The 18,152-nt window shown below is 35.3% G+C and overlaps 1 protein-coding gene across 8 annotated transcripts in view; it reads right to left on the reverse strand.

Annotated features, from left to right (window-relative positions):
* Window positions 1-18,152, reverse strand: part of NBEA (neurobeachin) — a 666,092-nt gene that overhangs the window by 463,431 nt on the left and 184,509 nt on the right. For all 8 annotated transcript variants that reach the window (XM_060394443.1, XM_060394442.1, XM_060394441.1 and 5 more), the window contains 6 exons: window positions 8,861-8,969; window positions 7,029-7,110; window positions 6,678-6,801; window positions 5,617-5,809; window positions 2,708-3,718; window positions 646-863 (listed from right to left, as the gene is read on the reverse strand). In XM_060394443.1, the coding sequence (XP_060250426.1) occupies window positions 646-863; window positions 2,708-3,718; window positions 5,617-5,809; window positions 6,678-6,801; window positions 7,029-7,110; window positions 8,861-8,969 (1,737 nt within the window). The remainder of the gene's footprint in view (window positions 1-645; window positions 864-2,707; window positions 3,719-5,616; window positions 5,810-6,677; window positions 6,802-7,028; window positions 7,111-8,860; window positions 8,970-18,152) is intronic.

Here is an 18,152-nt window from a genome sequence, read left to right on the forward strand (position 1 = left end):
TCAAAACTGATTAATTTGTTGCATATATGCTATTACAAAATAAAACTGGAAGTGAGGCAAGGTAATTTTAACATTCATGCAGGCTTTGTTTTCTATTTTAGAATTTATTCAATTTATTTAAACTGAAAAACATAAAACAATTCAACTTTTTTATGTTGTTTTCTTTCAGTGATTATATCTGAAACAATGTCCACTTACCACTTAAACAGTACAAGCTCTAAAAATGATGTCATAAGTGATTTTAAAATTTTAGCACTATGTGTTAAATCTTATTACCAAGAATAAATGTAGTATATGACATTAATTTTAAAATTAAAAGATAAAAATGTAGAAATTTATCTGAACCAATATTGAACCTTTTTTGTTTTATTCTCTTTTGCATATAGAATAGGCGATGCCAGATTTTAAAGTTTTGCTTTTTAATTAAGCCTAAATTCTTGATTAGTTTTTAATGTGAGCCACCCCAGGTCATAACTCTTATGAAAATATTTATGTTTCAACAGAAACTTCAATATTCTTTTTAATACATTTGTGAGATTTTTAATGATATAATTTACTTAATAATCAGGTGATTCCACTAATCTAAAATAGTCATTTTCTTTCCCACTGAAAGTAGTCTTATTTACAGAAAAGAAACAATTCTACCTCCTCCAAACATGTACATCTGTTTCTAATGCAAATAGCAAATCGGTGAGAAGTCGCTGGTGCATTGGAGACCATTTAAACTCAGGAATACGAAACATTGTAGTGCGTGGACCTGGGCTGAACTGGCGCCTCTGTTCCTCCGTCATCGGCATTCCTCGAAATCCTAAATCAACTCGGAGATCTCTGTCTTGTTGTGTGATAGACCGACCCTGAACAGCCTAGAGATGGAAAAGATGGACTTTTGTATAGTGCAAAAGAAATGAAAACAGTTAAGTACAGTTAAGTGAGCCAAGCTTTTGCATATGACTTCAATAGGTTAGTATATCTGCTTTTATCAATCACCTGGTAATTGCTTGCACAGGAGCTTTTCTGACAAGAAAAGGATACTATTATTATTTTTATTCTATTATGTTTCAGAAACTAGGCAAGGCAATCCAATACTTAAGTTTAACATCAAAGTTCATGCTGAAAATTAGGTCCTCTTTAGCCCTCTTTGAGTCTTTACATTAGACCACATTCCTTCTTTATGAAAGTGAGCAAATACTCAGAGTGAAAAATACTGGATATATATCATCAACTAATTATAATAAGAAATACAAGATTAAAAGAAATATTACTTGAACAGATTCAAGTTAACTTCAAAGTGTATTTCACTTACAATATTTCAACTGAGAAAAACAAATGCCTTTTATAATTTAGAAAACCAGACAAAGGTCTGTGAACTCAGAATGAAAACCAGGCAAACCTAGTATTATTAGGCTCAGTAAACAATGTACCATGGTTTCCTTTATTTTAAACTTGGGCTTAATTTAGCATTTTCATTCCTCTGCTAATTATCACAGTAGCACAACTGCCACAAAAATAGAAACTGGCAGTATTTAACAGAAAATAAATAAAAATACCTTTTCCACATACAGAATATATTTTCAAAGATTCTTATTTGAATACAAAGACACTAGTGAGGTACAGTGTACTCTCTCTACCGTAATGCTAATGGACACATGCTAAATTATTCTTTGATGATATTAAAAGGTAAACGGAAAACCCAGGCAACAGCAACAAAAACCAAGTCACTAAGGGTAAAAGCTTCTTCAACTCTTAAACATAAGGTATTATTTAGTGGCAAATATGTACTCAAAGCTCAACAATTAAAATTCACATCAGAAAACATCATCTGTTTCTAGCTTTAGTATGGTGAGGCCCAACTGCAGCACTAACATTTCCTTACTACCAAGCCCGAGTGTCTAATTTTCTCATACAAATCCCCATACATGTGGCTATAAGGAAAACTCTCACTGCTAGTAACTGCAAATTTTCTCAGCCATGTTGTCTACCTCACAGGGCTGCTGTGAGGATTAAATCTGAAAACATATGGCTCAGTGCCTGGAACACAGGTGAAAGTCGCTCAGTAGTGTCTGACGACTCTTTGTGACCCCATGGACTGTAGTCCATGGAATTCTCCAGGCCACAATACTAGAGTGGGTAGCCTTTCCCTTCTCCAGGGGATCTTCCCAACCCAGGATTCAAACCAGGTCTCCCGCAATGCAGGCTAATTCTTTACCTGCTAAGCCACAAGGGAAGCCCAGAACATAGTAAGCACTTGATAAATAACAGTTCCCTTTTCCCTTTTCTGTTCATTAATCAGTTTAATATGGACTCCAAGTCCTCTTTATAATTCATAGAACAGGGTTGAACTTGAAGCTTAAAAGGTTAAAATTAATCAAGTATTCAGAATGAAAATCTTGAGTACAAATGTGTAAATATAGTTGTAGAGACCTTAAAGGTCTTATTTCAATCTGGCACAAGCTCTTGTACCGTATGAGAAAATTCAGGCCCAGAGAGATTGAGCAAAGTTACACACACAGAACGTGGTAGAGGTGGATATATGATTCAGATATTTTGAATTTATTTTATAATGTAAACCACATCACTAAATTCTATAAATTATTATTCTACCATAATTAAATATAAACATGGTGTGACTGGTAAGAAATTACTCTACTTTGGTACTAACAACTCCATATGTCTTCAATGAATTTTGAGCACATGTAGGGTAACTTACTTGCGTCGTGGTGGTGGTCTGGATTTTACGGATTTCCTTTCCTGACTCTTTGCCGTCGTCAGATCTCTCAGTGTCTGAGATTATACTTCCTGCATCAACATTTGGTACAATTTTGCTACCAGAAGATTCCGTTTCCAGCGTCGTAGCGGTCATTTCAGCATATTCTAACCCTTTAGATGATGATGTTAAGTCTCTGTCAGAAATACCGCTCATTCCATCTGAAGTTGTATGAATTTTGAACTCTTTTTCTTCTATTATACTTGATGTACAAGTCAAGTCAACACTACCAGTCATGTGGGCAAGCAATCCAAGATCATCACCAAGATGTACTTGAGTGTCCTGAATATTTGGAATAATGTGATTGCTAGAAAGTTCAGGAAGGAGTTTCTCCTCCTGCTTGGGTATTTTATCAAAGAGAAATGATGTGCTACTGTTGGGAAGTTCATCCTTCTCATCTGCTAATGTTATCAATGGACCATTATCCTTTTCTTCATTTTTTTTAATAATACCAACACTTCCATGTACATTGTTCTGGAGTTTCTCAACAGCAGCACTATACACATTATCCAACAAAGACTCAACCTCCACAAGAGCACCATTCTCTCCACCTACTAAAGTCTCTGGTGATAAATCCATATCATCAAGCTTCACTTCTGTTGCTTCCACTTTCTCTGCTTTTATATCAACTAAAAGATCATGTACTTCCACATGCACACCACTTCCTGGTCTATCTGAATTTCCAAGAATATCATCGGGCACTTTTGTTGACATGAGCAAGTCTCTCGTGTCTGTGCTGACAGGGTAATCTGTCTCACTTTCTGGGCTCTGGCTTTGTGAGAGATCCTCTATCTCTCGAATTTCCATTCCACCTTTTGCTCCTGTTGTCTGTGATGAGAGACCAGAGATGGTGCTCACATTTCCCTTCTTTCCCTTTTTAATGTTCTCCTCCTCTTGTCTCTGATATTCTTCATACATTTTGGCTAGGTATTCCTTATGTGCTTCATAAGTGACCTTAGAAATGGGTAAAGAAAACACTTAAAGGCACTTTTGTACATGTTAAAATTTTAAAAATGATATAAAATTATAATAGCAAAAATGGTATCAGTAATTTTAAGGTATCAAATATATATTAATAACCCTAAGACAAATGCTTAACTTCATCAGGTAATTAGAATATCATCAAAATAGTCATATATGACTTATTACATGATTTGTCAACACGCAGGTAAACTAGCATTAAAGATTTAAATAAAATGATATCTTTAAGTGAAGTATTTTAATGTTACCCCAGTTAATATGCCAGCTGAACTCCTACATATTTCATTTATTTGAGCTAAAACAGAATTGGCTAATAATACACAATATCCAAAGTACCATGGTGTGTGTGTATGTGTGAGAGTGTGTGTGTTTTAGCCACTCAGTCATGTCCAACTCTTTGCAGCCCCATGGACTGCAGCCAGCCAGGTTCCTCTGTCCATGGGATTTCCCAGGCAAGAACACTGGAGTGGGTTGCCATTTCCTTCTCCAGGGGATCTTTCCCACCCAGGGATCGAACCCAGGTCTCCTTCACTGCAGGCAGATTCTTTACTGTCTGAGCCATCAGGGAAGCCCCAAAGTACTATTACTACTATTACTATATATTACTTTAAAAAAGAAAAAAAGGTGTGTCTATTGCAACAAGTAAGGTAAAAAAAATAACACATATTTATAAATATATAGTTATAAAATGTTAAAACACTGCATCTTTATATAGACTACTTTGATACTTTATATAGTCTTGTTTAGGAATAATCAGTACACAGTGTAGCTAGAAATAATATATATTTCTCACACAAAGACTTGCAATGTGTTTCCCCATAAAATACTATTATCAAACTTATTAATGCAATGATGAAAATGAGGTGCTGATATATTATAAAATATAACTTTATAACAGAAATAAAGGTCTTTAAAATTTTTAATGTTTAAAATCCTGTAGACACATATGATGTTAATTTATATTTCAAATGACAGTATAATAGAATTTAAGGTTGAGATCTTGCTTTGAGGATTATCTTAATATAAAACCCCTTTTTTTACAGGAAAAAAAATCAAGTCTCCAAAATAGGGCTTAGCAAACTATGGCCCATGGATCAAATCTGCTTATTTCCTGTTTAGAATACAGCCATGTTCAAACTTTACATACTGTCTATGGTTATTTTCACAATGCATGACAGAGCTGAGTAGTTGCATTAGAGGATGCACAGCCAATAAAGCCTAATAACCATTGTGCAAAGGGATGAAATGAGTTTCCTAATGCCACAAAATTGAACTGTGGCAGAGACTGGATCAAAAGCCAACTTCTGACACCTATGCTTTTCCTATGACACCACCACATGATGAGAAATCTTAAATGAACTTCTGTACTCTAATATGTACATATTCTAAATTTTAATTCACTACTTCCTTTTCCCCAAAATCAGACAATATTTAAAATATAAACAAACATTGATTCTTAGGATTAAAAATAAAGATAATTCAATTAAGAACAACACTAAACTTCAGTACTTTAAATGTATTTATTATTCACTTAAAAAGTTTCCAATTTAGAAAGGCTTAAAAAGTATATATCAGACTCTGTTTTATGAAACATTCTTATAAGACCCAGTACAGATGTTAGAGTTAAAAGACTAAGACATAAGTTCCCAGATATCCTATAAAACATATGTGGGGGTCGCATCTAGAGTGTAAAATTTAATTATAACAGGACCCCTAAAATAGAGAGAAAAACAGAAACAACAGAAAGAAAATTGTGATAAAGGAATCAGCCATAATGCAAGATGCCCACAAGATGGCGCCAAGAGAGTGTTTACAGACATTTAATACACAGCTGAAACCCTGGTGATGTAAAATGTTAAATCCCTTGTTACCTTGGAATGAGCTATTGAGAGTGTATCCACCCAGACTCTCCAGCCTCCCCATTCATATTTTATGGCATGATACAAAAGAATCCGGAAGATATTGTAGACCATCTCTGTGATCTTCTGTTCCTCAGAATTTTTAGGATTGATATAGCCAAGAGAAAACATCCAATCTTGCCACACTGAACACTGCAATAAGCATCTTGTTGGGGGTGGCGGGGGGGGGGGGGGGGGGGGGGGATAGAAACTCATTAAAAATTTTTAGATTACATTAGAATTTACTATTTGAGATAAATAGCAAAAATATGATCTGACTTAGGTAAATCAAAGTATACAGTTATTCTGTACATTTAATATTCTAACCTGGAATGACTTTCTCCATTTTTCTACATAGATAAATCCATATTATAATTTAAAACTGCTTTCCTGACACTTCCAGTTAGATTAGTTATTGTTTCCCTACTCCCTTATCACATGTAGTACTCACAATGCACTTAACATATGATAAATTAATCATCATTTCACTGTTATCTTTCCCACTAAACTGTGCCAAATACAATGTACACCAAGATAACCTGTGCAGCATAGTGCTTTACATATGGCAGACATTCAATCAATATTTGATAAATTTAACTCATGCAGGAACCGTGGTTCCAAACTGTACCCCATGTCCTAGCCAACCAATTTAAAAATACATGACAATAATCAGTTATTAGACCACCTTAAGAAAAACATAGATGATCTGAGCAAATTCAACATAATTTCACTTAAAGTATTGTTGGTGGTAGACAATGACCAGGAAAAGGAATTGTACATTTTAAATAAGGGGTTTGGGGTATGTATATTCCTATATATAATTAAAATGTATTACCCATAAAGTTAAATAAAATTATATAAAAATAAATAAAAGTATGCAAACTATATCAGAGACATAAATGCCTTTTCTAATGATTGCAAGCATTAGCAATATAGGATATGTAAATTTTTTCTTTGCAAGAGACTGAAAATAATGGAGAGAAAATAAGATTAGTTATGGGATAAAGCTTTGTAATTGTATTCAAACTACTCACCTTCTATTTTCTCGGCTGTTACTGAAAAGTTTTATCATATCAGATAAAAATAAACGACGAACTTCCATGAGTTCTGCACTTGGTGTAGAATTTTTCAACAAAGTTGCCACCACTTTAAGAATCACTGAAAACAAATAAAAGTTACAGTAAAGACTTATAATTGCATCATATTTTCTGCTCAAACAGTATTTACTGATTTTCAACTAAATGCTTAGCATGATGGTAGGCGAGTTGTAAATGTCATAAGTTAAACTATAAATGCCATACCGACTCCGGTGGTTGGGAAAAGTTTTGATTTAGTTTCACATGTTACCATGTTACTACTGCATTAAAGAATTGCTCTTTGCTCACTTGGATTCTGAATTTTCACTGTAGAATCTGGCTCTGGATGCGGTTTGTGTACAACTTGAGTACATACTTGCTCTGTCAAAATCTGAAAGACAGAATTTGAATTTCATTTAGAAAATAAATTCATAATTGCAAATTATAGATATACAAAAAATCTGCAAAAAATGTCTATTTGTTCAAATCAAAAGAAATATATCTTTTAAAGGGTCTTCCAGTAAATTCCACATACTTCTAAACTCTTTTAACTCTACAGTCTTCAAATTTTGCTTGTTACAGATACAGACAAAAGTAAAGCCAGTATCTATAGAAGGAAAGATTCATTAGAAATTCCAAGAACGAATTCTGTTTGAAATCACTTTTCAGCACACATCTTTAAAACATTTAAATTGGGGACTGTAAACATTTGACTGTTATTTTGTCATTAAAAAAAAAAACTTAGAAAATTAGTAAATAAGAAAATAATGACTGAGCCTGGATTGCCACTTCAAATGAAGAATGATAAAGAAAACAATCTTTATAAAAAATGTGGCTCATTGTCATTAACCAATGAGGTGTTTGTTTTTTTTAAGTTTTAATTAATTTATTTATCTTTGGCTGCACTGGGTGTTTGTTGCTGCACGTGGGCTTTCTCTAGTTGGGGTAAGCAGGGGCTACTCTTCGTTGTGGTGCGTGGGCTTATTCCGGTGCTTCTTTTGTTACAGAGCATAGGTTCTAGGTGCCCAGATTTCAGGAGTTGTAGCCCATGGGCCCTAGAATGTAGGCTCAGGACCTGTGGGGCATGGGCTTAGATCTTCTAGGACCAGGGATCAAACCCATGTCCCTGGCACTGTAAGGCAATTCTTAACCACTGGACCACCAGGGAAGTCCCCCAATGAGTTTTTTTTGTTAAACTTCTTTTAAGTAACAAGAAATTACCAAAGCTGACCATATAAAGGAAAGACAGAATTCTAAAACATTTACTGACTTTTCTACTAGTACCCAAGCTCTACGAGTGCAGGATTCCTATACATCCTTTTCACTGCTACATTCCTAGCAATTAGCAAAGTGCCTAACACACTGCCCATAGTCAATAAACATCTGTCACAGTAAAGAATGAATAATCATATATAAATTATGCATATATGATTTTTCACTGTATTTTAGGCTATACCCTGTGTCTACCTTTTTTCTTGCATATATTAAAAAACCCAATGAAATTATATTTAATAATGATATCACTTTATATTATGACTTAATTTCATGACTTAGGTTAACACACAGAGTTTTGAATGAAACTTTTTAAATAGTTCAACTTAAAGTCATATAGAAAATTTTGAGGAAACTATACAAGTTACTTGAGAGCTTAGTTATACATAGCTACTTATAAAAGTTGAGGATGGAGGGTAAAATAATCAAGAGACAGGGATGGATGGCCCTTTCAAATCAGAAAAAGATCATGGCATCCAGCAGTGGCATTAAGAAGATAGGACATTTACTTAAGTATACTATAAATGTGTATCGAAAAGGTACTGACTGAAAATTAAAAATAACCTACTATTATTAAAATAATAAATATAGGGCACAAGCATCCTTGTCTTCACTCCCATACTTTTATTGAAACAAACACTTTGTTGTATAAATACTCAAAGAAAAGGCCTAGGCACAACACAGGAAGACTGCTAAATAACTGTACAAGGATATGTTTTAAAACAAAGTTTTAAAAATGTAACTATGCGTTCATTATTTTTTAAGAATTACTACCTTTTTAGATTAAATGACGAACTACTATTTCAATCACATAGAGAGCTTCCACTGCATACGTTTAAAAGTCTCATCACACATTTAAAAAATTTTACCTCATAAAGTGTGTTGTATGTGGTCACAGTCACAGTGTTTGTGTGCAACATCAGCCTTTCTCCAAGAAGAGTGAAAAGGCTGTGGGTATGCATGATTTCAACTTTTCTTCTGAAGAAAAAGGGGGAAAAACATAATACTATTAAACACACTGGATTTTCTAACCATATGGCTTTCAGGGTAAGTAGTAAAATCTATAAGCAGATACAGAATTACAGAAGTGGTTATGTTTACTAACTTTCATCTTCTAAAATAAATGACAGTTTATAGCATAGCTGCCTTCTAAATTACCAGGACTACTACTTAAACACTTCTCAAAACATCTGCACAAACTGAAATGTTAGGTATACAAATTACAAAATATTATATAAATGTTGACAGCCGTAATTTTCAAATTTCTAATAACTATTTAGGAGTTATTTTATTATGCTAAATTATTGGTTTCCCTTAACACATAGAGCACAAAGTTTTCAAAGCCTTTCTGTCCAAATTCTATGAAATAATCTATGTAAAACTTTAATAACAAAAATTTCAACTTATGGTTAAAAATGAATACAAAGCAATCTGGCAGAAGTAAAGGAAACTCATTACTGCTTGTATTTGTGGCTCATTTAACTGCTCCTCCAACAAATCCATACCTAGAATTTTTGCTGTTGCTCAGTTGGTAAGTCGTGTCCAACTCTGCAACCTCATGGACTGCAGCACACCTCTATTAGAGACCTCCTGGAACACTTGGCTTGAGCCCAGGGAATTACTACTCACCTCTCATTCACATCACTTTCTTACAGGTCTGGATCTGGATCTTCTTGGTTCTCAACCCTCAGTATTTCATTTCTTATACTGATTTTCCTTGTTCTTTGGATTTGGCAACTATGACATAAACTGACTAGATAATCACCAAACTTTCATTCTTTTTTTCCTGAGCCCATAGCTGTACTGTAATTCTAGTCTCTATTGCAGCTAGGTGTGGCCTCTAAACTGAATTCTAGTCAATGGAATTTGAGCAGAAAGTTTGTGGGTCAATTTTAGGTCTAGGCCACAGAAAAAACTCTTCCCCACAGAAGCAACACAGAAGCTTTAAGATAAGGATGAAGAGGTACCAGATGAAAGGAGCATCACTTGCAGAAATCACCTACTGAGGATACCTACTTGGCTCTTAAGTGAATAAAAAGGAAACTACTAGTGTGGTAAGTTACTAAAACTTCACTGTCTGTAACAGGAGCTTTTGCCATCTTAATATAGAAATCAAATAATGAACAATTTATCTGGACACCAGTCACCAGGAAATCCTCTTCCATTAGCCTTCTAACTCTACAATACACAACACAAAAGAGGTAGGACAGCTGATACCCTCAACTCAATCCTCCTCAGCCCAGAAGGGGAAACAGCAGCTAGGGCAAGTGTCTAACGGGTGTTTGCAAAACAAATAAGACTGGGAAGTCAAATAGTTGTGTGTATGTCACGACAGATGGATATTACAGGATTACCAAGGGGGAGACTTTGGTCTCTTCCAACTCAAGCCACACCTAAGGAAAGGAAGTCAGGCACTTTCATTTGTATCTGGTCAGGAAAACACAAATGCCAATATATTTCCCTTGATATATCTTTTTGATACACAGAACTGGTTAAATTAGGCTATCTGAAATTTAGGGCAATCTCTTAACTGTGACACTACAATTTCAACTAAAGAAATGCATGCTTTCTTGATTATCTTCTACAGTGTAAATGCTTATTCAGGAGCTTAATTTCAATTCTTCGGGGGACTTGAAGAATATTGTGTTTACACCAGGGAAGAGATGAGGCAGCTTCCTCTTGCAGTTTCCTTTAAAACAATGCTCACCAATAAACGCTGCTGCACGGCAGTCAAGATAAAGCCAAAAATGGCGTTCATCATTTCATGCATAAAGCGGGTACACCGGCTCTATAAATCACATGATTTTGTTTCACATAGGACTTCTAAGGAAAGACCCAACTCTATGCATTCAGTTCATCAGCAATGCATGAGGACTGCATTGTGGTTCTGCTTTTATTCAAACCAAATTATCTTCTATTTTTCATTGTGATTTCTTTTTATACATAGGAGTTATTTACAAGTGTGGTATTTACTTCCTCTAGCAATTTCACAAACCTTGTGATGAAAACATTTTCTTGTGGTGAAATCTATTCTCTTAGAAACTTTCAAATATACAATAAAGTATTGTTAATATAATGACCATACTGTACACTTCATCCCCAGACCTCATTTATCTTACAACTGGAAGCTTGTACCTTTTAACCTCATCCACTCATTTCTCCTAGTCTCTACCCTGCAGGCTGTGGGAAGCACCCCATTTGTTCTCTATGAATGAGATGGCAGAGTATTTGTCTTTTCTGTCTGACTTATTTCACTTAGTATAGAGCCCTCAAGATCCATCCAAGTTGTGCCATATGACAGGACAGCTTTATTTTTATGACTGGGTAATATTCCACTTTATAAATTAAAAAAACAGGGAAATCTACAGCCTAACTATCCACGTTTTCCTTATCTATTCATCCACAGATGAACATTTAGGCTGTTTCTATGTCGTGGCTATTTGCAAATAATGCTGTAATGAATATAGGGTACAGAAATCTCTTTGAGATTCTGATTTTAATCCCACTGTATACAGATTCCCAGAAGTGACATCATTGGACCATATGGTAGTTCTACTTTTAATTTTTTTGAAGAATCTCCATTATGTTTTCCATAGTGGATGCACTGACTTATATTCACATTAACAGTGCACATGGACTGTTTTCTTTGTGTCTCTTACCCTTTTGATAACAGTCATTCTAACAGGTATGGCTTAGATTTGCACTAGGGATACTGAGCACATTTTCATGTACCTGTTGTAGGTCTTCCTTGGGAAAATGTCTACTCACATCTTCTATTTCTAAATTGGGTTGTTTGCTCCTAAGTTTATTAAGTCTTTATAATTTTATATATTAATATCTTATCAGTGATATGATTTGCAAATGTTTTTCCCATTCAGTAGGTTTCTTTTTCATATTGTTGATTTTCCTTTGCTGGACAGAAATTTTTTAGACTGACATAATTGATTATTTTTGCTTTTGTTGTAAAATTCATAAAACCACTGCCAAGACTGACATCAAGGAGCTATGTTTTCTGGTGTAATGCTCAAGTCTTTAATCCATTTTGAGTTATTTTTTCTTTTTCATTTTGAGTTAATTTTTATCTAATGCGTAAGGCAGAATTCTAGTTTCATCCTTTGGCATTTGGTTGTCCAGTTTTTATGAACCTTCACCCATAGTTCATCAGGGACTCTATCAGATCTAGTCCCTTACAACTATTTCTCACTTTCACTGTATAATCATAAGGGATTTGATTTAGGTCATAACTGAATGGGCTAGTAGTTTTCCCTACTTTCTTCAATTTAAGTCTGAATTTGGCAATAAAGAATTCATGATCTGAGCCATAGTCAGGTTCCGGTCTTGTTTTTGCTGACTGTATAGAGCTTCTCCATTTCGGGCTGCAAAGAATATAATCAATCTGATTTCAGTGTTGGCCATTTGGTGATGTCCATGTGGAGTCTTGTGTTGCTGGAAGAGGGTGTTGATCAAGACTAACCCCAAGAAAAAGAAATTCAAAAAAGCAAAATGGCTGTCTGAGGAGACCTTACAAATAGCTGTGAATAGAAGGGAAGTGAAAAGCAAAGGAGAAAAGGAAAGATATAAGCATCTGAATGCAGAGTTCCAAAGAATAGCAAGGAGAGATAAGAAAGCCTTCCTCAGCAATCAATGCAAAGACATAGAGGAAAACAACAGAATGGGAAAGACTAGAGATCTCTTCAAGAAAATTAGAGACACCAAGGGAACATTTCATGCAAAGATGGGCTTGATAAAGGACAGAAATGGTATGGACCTAACAGAAGCAGAAGATATAAAGAAGAGGTGGCAAGAATACACAGAAGAACTGTACAAAAAAGACCTTTATGACCAAGATAATCATGATGGTGTGATCACTCACCTAGAGCCAGACATCCTGGAATGAGAAGTCAAGTGGGCCTTAAGAAGCATTGCTATGAACAAAGCAAGTGGAGGTGATGGAGTTCCAGTTGAGCTATTTCAAATACTAAAAGATGATGCTGTGAAAGTGCTGCACTCAATATGCCAGCAAATTTGGAAAACTCAGCAGTGGCCACACGACTGGAAAAGGTCAGTCTTCATTCCAATCTCAAAGAAAGGCAATGCCAAAGAATGCTCAAACTACCACATAATTGCACTCATCTCACAGGCTAGTAAAGTAATGCTCAAATTTCTTCAAGGCGGGCTTCAGCAATACGTGAACTGTGAACTTCCTGATGTTCAAGATGGTTTCAGAAAAGGCAGAGGAACCAGAGATCAAATTGCCAACATCCGCTGGATCATGGAAAAAGCAAGAGAGTTCCAGAAAAACATCTATTTCTGCTTTATTGACCATGCCAAAGCCTTTGACTGTGTGGATCACAATAAACTTTGGAAAATTCTGAAAGAGATGGGAATACCATACCACCTGGCCTGCCTCTTGAGAAATCTGTATGCAGGTCAAGAAGCAACAGTTAGAACTGGACATGGAACAACAGAATGGTTCCAAATAGGAAAAGGAGTATGTCAAGGCTGTATATTGTCACCTTTCTTATTTAACTTATATACGTAGTACATCATGAGCAATGCTGGGGTGGAGGAAGCACAAGCTGGAATCAAGATTGTCAGGAAAAATATCAATAACCTCAGATATGCAGATGATACCACCCTTATGGCAGAAAGTGAAGAAGAACTAAAGAGCCTCTTAATGAAAGTGAAAGAGGAGAATGAAAAAGTTGGCTTAAAGCTCAACATTCAGAAAACTAAGATCATGGCATCCAGTCCCATCACTTCATGGCAAATAGATGGGGGAACAGTGGAAACAGTGTCTGACTTTACTTTTGGGCTCCAAAATCACCACAGATGGTGACTGAAGCCATGGAATTAAAAGACATTTACTCCCTGGGAGGTAAGTTATGACCAACCTAGACAGCATATTAAAAACAGAGACATTACTTTGTCAACAAAGGTCCATCTAGTCAAGGCTATGGTTTTTCCAGGAGTCATGTATAGATGTGAGAGTTGGACTGTGAAGAAAGCTGAGCACCGAAGAATTGATGCTTTGGAACTGTGGTGTTGGAGAAGACTCTTGAGAGTCCCTTGGACTGCAAAGAGATAAAACCAGTCAATCCTAAAGGAAATCAGTCCTGAATATTCATTGGAAGAACTGATGTTGAAGCTGAAACTCCAATACTTTGGCCACTTGATGGAAAGAGTTGACTTATTTGAAAAGACTCTGAGGCTGGGAAAGATGGAAGGAAGGCAGGAGGAGAAGGGGATGACAGAGAATGAGATGCTTGGATGGCATCACCAACTCAATGGACATGGGTTTGAGTAAGCTCAGGAATTAGTGATGGACAGGGAGGCCTAGCATGCTTCAGTCCATGGGGTTGCAAAGAGTCAGTCACAACTGAGCGACTGAACTGAATTGAACTTGGTCCAGTATTCCCATCATTTACTGAAGAGATTATTTTTCCCTCGTTCTTATGTCTTGGCTCCTTTGTCAAGAAGTACTGGTCATGTATTTCAGCTGTACTTCTGGACTATTTTGTTCCACTGACTTATTTATGTGTCTGTTTTATGCCAAGAGTATATGGTTTTAAAAACTGTAAATTTGGATTATAATCTAAAATCAGGAAATGTGATGCCTTCAGCTTTGCTCATTCTCAAGACTGCTTTGGTTATTCAGTGTCTTCTGTGGTTCCATAAACATTTTAGAACTGTCTGTCAATTTCTGTAAGCAAATGCCATTTTCATTTTGATAGCAATTGCATTCAATCTGTAGATCACTTTGGGTAGTATGGGCATTTTAACAAAATTGATTCTTCCAAACCATGAGCATGGTATATCTTTACCTTTGTCTGTGTCTTCACTTTTTTTTTCTTCATCAATGTCATAGTTTTCAGTATACAGATCTTTCAACTTCCTTGGTTAAACTTATTCCTAGGTATTTTATTCTATGAAATCTTTCATTCTTTCTATACATACTTAACCTCCTTTCCTATTTGTCATCTTTGTTTCTAGGTGTTCCTTATACATATTTCTTCTAGCTCACCAATTCTTTCTTAAGTTACATAATCTGTTTAACATGTCCATGGAGTTGTTAAGTTAGTACCTTTTCATTTCCAGAAGTTATTTGTTATTTGTTTAAAAGCTAAATAGCTTGTTTCAATATGATCTTGTCTCTTAAGAATTATAACTCCTATTTTGTTTGATATTCATTTTTGGCATATGAGAAAATGTTCCTTACTTTTGTGTACTGAGCTACACATCTGAAAGGAATTTTGTTATATTTTCCTCAACATCTTTAAGATTTTAGTGGTACAAAGTGTTTCATGATATCTTTTTTACCCATCTTGTTTCTTCTCCAATTATCCTTAACAGTCCTGGTAAGTCTTCTATGCCTTTATATTTTCTCTCATTTTATGTTTTTGGTCCATTCTTTGAGATCTTCGGTTTACTAATTTGGATGAATACAGAAAAATAATAATTTAAAGAGGCAGAATGTCACCTTTGGTAGTCTACTTGAATTTCAGGTGCACTTCCAAAAAATAAAGTTGAGAGATTCCATCAAAGCTTCCACACTAGTTCTATTTCATTGACTACATAACTTGATTCTCTCTTGTCTCTCTCTTTTATGCCCCTTCACATGAGTTGTTATCTCCTGTTTTCACAATGTTGCACTCAGATCCCCTTGGTGTAAAATTTATATGAAGTCCCTCCCTGAGGTTGTTGTAAGGCAAAAACCCTCTAAGCACACTGATCTGAAGTATTTAACTTATCGTGGTGTAGGTCCTGAAGCCAGCATCCTAGCACTCCAATATCCTTTTACTTCCAATATCCTTTTAATTTTACAAGTTCAAGGACAAGGAAAATTCATCCCATCATTTCAGGAACCTCTTGCCATTCTGATGGTAACTTACAGAGAAGTCAAAGTTAATATGCCTTGGAAGGAGAAGACAGAGGAGAGGAGAGAGAATGGAAGGCTGAGATCAAGAATTGCTGCATTTTAGTCTTTAAGTTAGGCTACTAACATACTTCATTAGCCGTTTGTCAGTACCATGGGAGAGAAAAAACCCTCACAGATTGCCATTTTTACTCTACTAGTACCCCAAGAGAACATCAAGACTCATTTATACCTACCCAAGTACCTACAAAAGCCAACATTTTGGTCGAAGAGAGCCAAGCTTGGATTTTAGAGTAGATGAGAAGACAGCCTTTTTTTTTTTTTTCTTTTTCATTCTTTTAACTGCTGTATCCCCAGAATCTGCATCAGTACTTTTTACTAACAGACAATAAACTGGACTAATTTCAACTAGTCCAAAAAAGAAACAAGCTACTAGGTTAAACAACTATCAACACGTAACAGGCAATTGCTAGAATGAACAACTAACAGACAGCATTTGATTCATTTAACTACCAATAATATACTTTTGAGTGAAATTATCTTTTAGAATTCATCCAAAAGCAACAGTGTTTGAAGTTTAAGACATAAGACAAACATACTTGGTTGAGAAACGTTTATTTCCACAATAAATATTCAGTAACATGTACTTAAAAAATTTTAAGCTGAAATCGTCATCATTTCACTATGGTACAATATTGGGCATTTTGATCATCTAGTTGAAACATTTGTCAGAATTCTGTCCTGAGAGTAACTGTAATTAAGCCATCTTCATGAAGGGCCAGATTGGCTTTCTATTCAAGCACATATCAAAGAGAAGGTTACTCAATTTTCTATGTCTTTTTATTTTGAAAATTCTTAAGATTTACAGAAAAGTTGAAAGGATAGTACAGAGAGGTCCCTTGTACTACTTAACCAGCTTTCCCATATGTTAACATACCTAATCATGGTACATATGTCAAAACTAAGACTGAACACAGGTATAATATTATTAACTACAGACTTTATTTAGATTTCATCATGACTTATTTTTTTTTTTTTTCCTCTGTTCAGTATCCAATCCAGAATACCACTGTACATTTAAACCTTTCTGGTCTTTAGCAGGTTCCCATCCATTGTGTTTCATGTCTTTTAACAGTTTTGAAGAGTACCAGTCAAGTATTCTAAAGAATGTCACTCAACTAGGAGGCATATGATGCTTTCTCATAATTAGACTGAGGTTATTTGTTTCTTAGAAGAATACCACAGAGATGAAGTGCCCTTCTCATCATATCGCATCAGGGAACATGCTATTAAAATGACATATGACTGGTGATGTTAATCTTATTCAATAGTGAAAACTCAATCAGATTTCACTATTTTTGGAAGTTAGCTAGTAGGCCCATCCCTCACTCAAGGAGAGGGGGTTTAAGTTCCATCGTCAAGCAGTGGGAGTAATTACATTTATTATTTGGAACAGACTTCTCAATTTTTACGAGAGATGCCAAACCTATCTCTAGTTCAGCTCACAAAGTATATGGATTATCTCCCAAGCTGTGTCCTAGGTACTAAGAGAAATCGAAAACTCAGTAGAGACGACCCCATCTAGATTTCAGTTTAGTTTCACCCACAGACACAATTTCGCTTCACTATAGAATGATTCCCCCATACACAAATGAGATGCTGATTTTGGGTGATATCTTATTTTTTAACAGTTTTAAAGATGTCTCTCTTAGGATTGTAGGTATATTAATTATGGCACCTATTTCCTGCTATTAATAGTGTTTTGTTTCAAATCCTGAAATACTAGTAATGATTAGATTATAATAGAAACATCTCATTTCTATTTGAATACCACTAGTGTTTCATACGGAGAAGGCAATGGCACCTCAGTCCAGTACTCTTGCCTGGAGAATCCCAGGGACGGGGGAGCCTGGTGAGCTGCCGTCTATGGGGTCGCACAGAATTGGAGACGACTGAAGTGACTTAGCAGCAGCAGCAGTGTTTCATATTTATATTTGGTGTCAGGTATGTAAGATATCATAAGGAAGAAATATTCTTTTATCAAAACTGCACTTTAAATAATTAACCTTTTTGTTAACTATTCAAATTAGAATGTAGCAATATTCTATAAATAATTATATTTATTATATAGTATATATTTTAATGATAAAGGTCAATGAGGGAAGCAGTATAATTTTATTCATTTATAGGGATAAAAACTGAGATTCAAAGATGTTTCTGAAACCGCTCAGAAAACACACGGCTAAGGTAAGATCCAAACCTAGGCAGTCCAACTTGAGAGCCAA

This window comes from Ovis aries, chromosome 10, assembly GCF_016772045.2.
Source record: "Ovis aries strain OAR_USU_Benz2616 breed Rambouillet chromosome 10, ARS-UI_Ramb_v3.0, whole genome shotgun sequence".
NCBI lineage: Eukaryota > Metazoa > Chordata > Mammalia > Artiodactyla > Bovidae > Ovis > Ovis aries.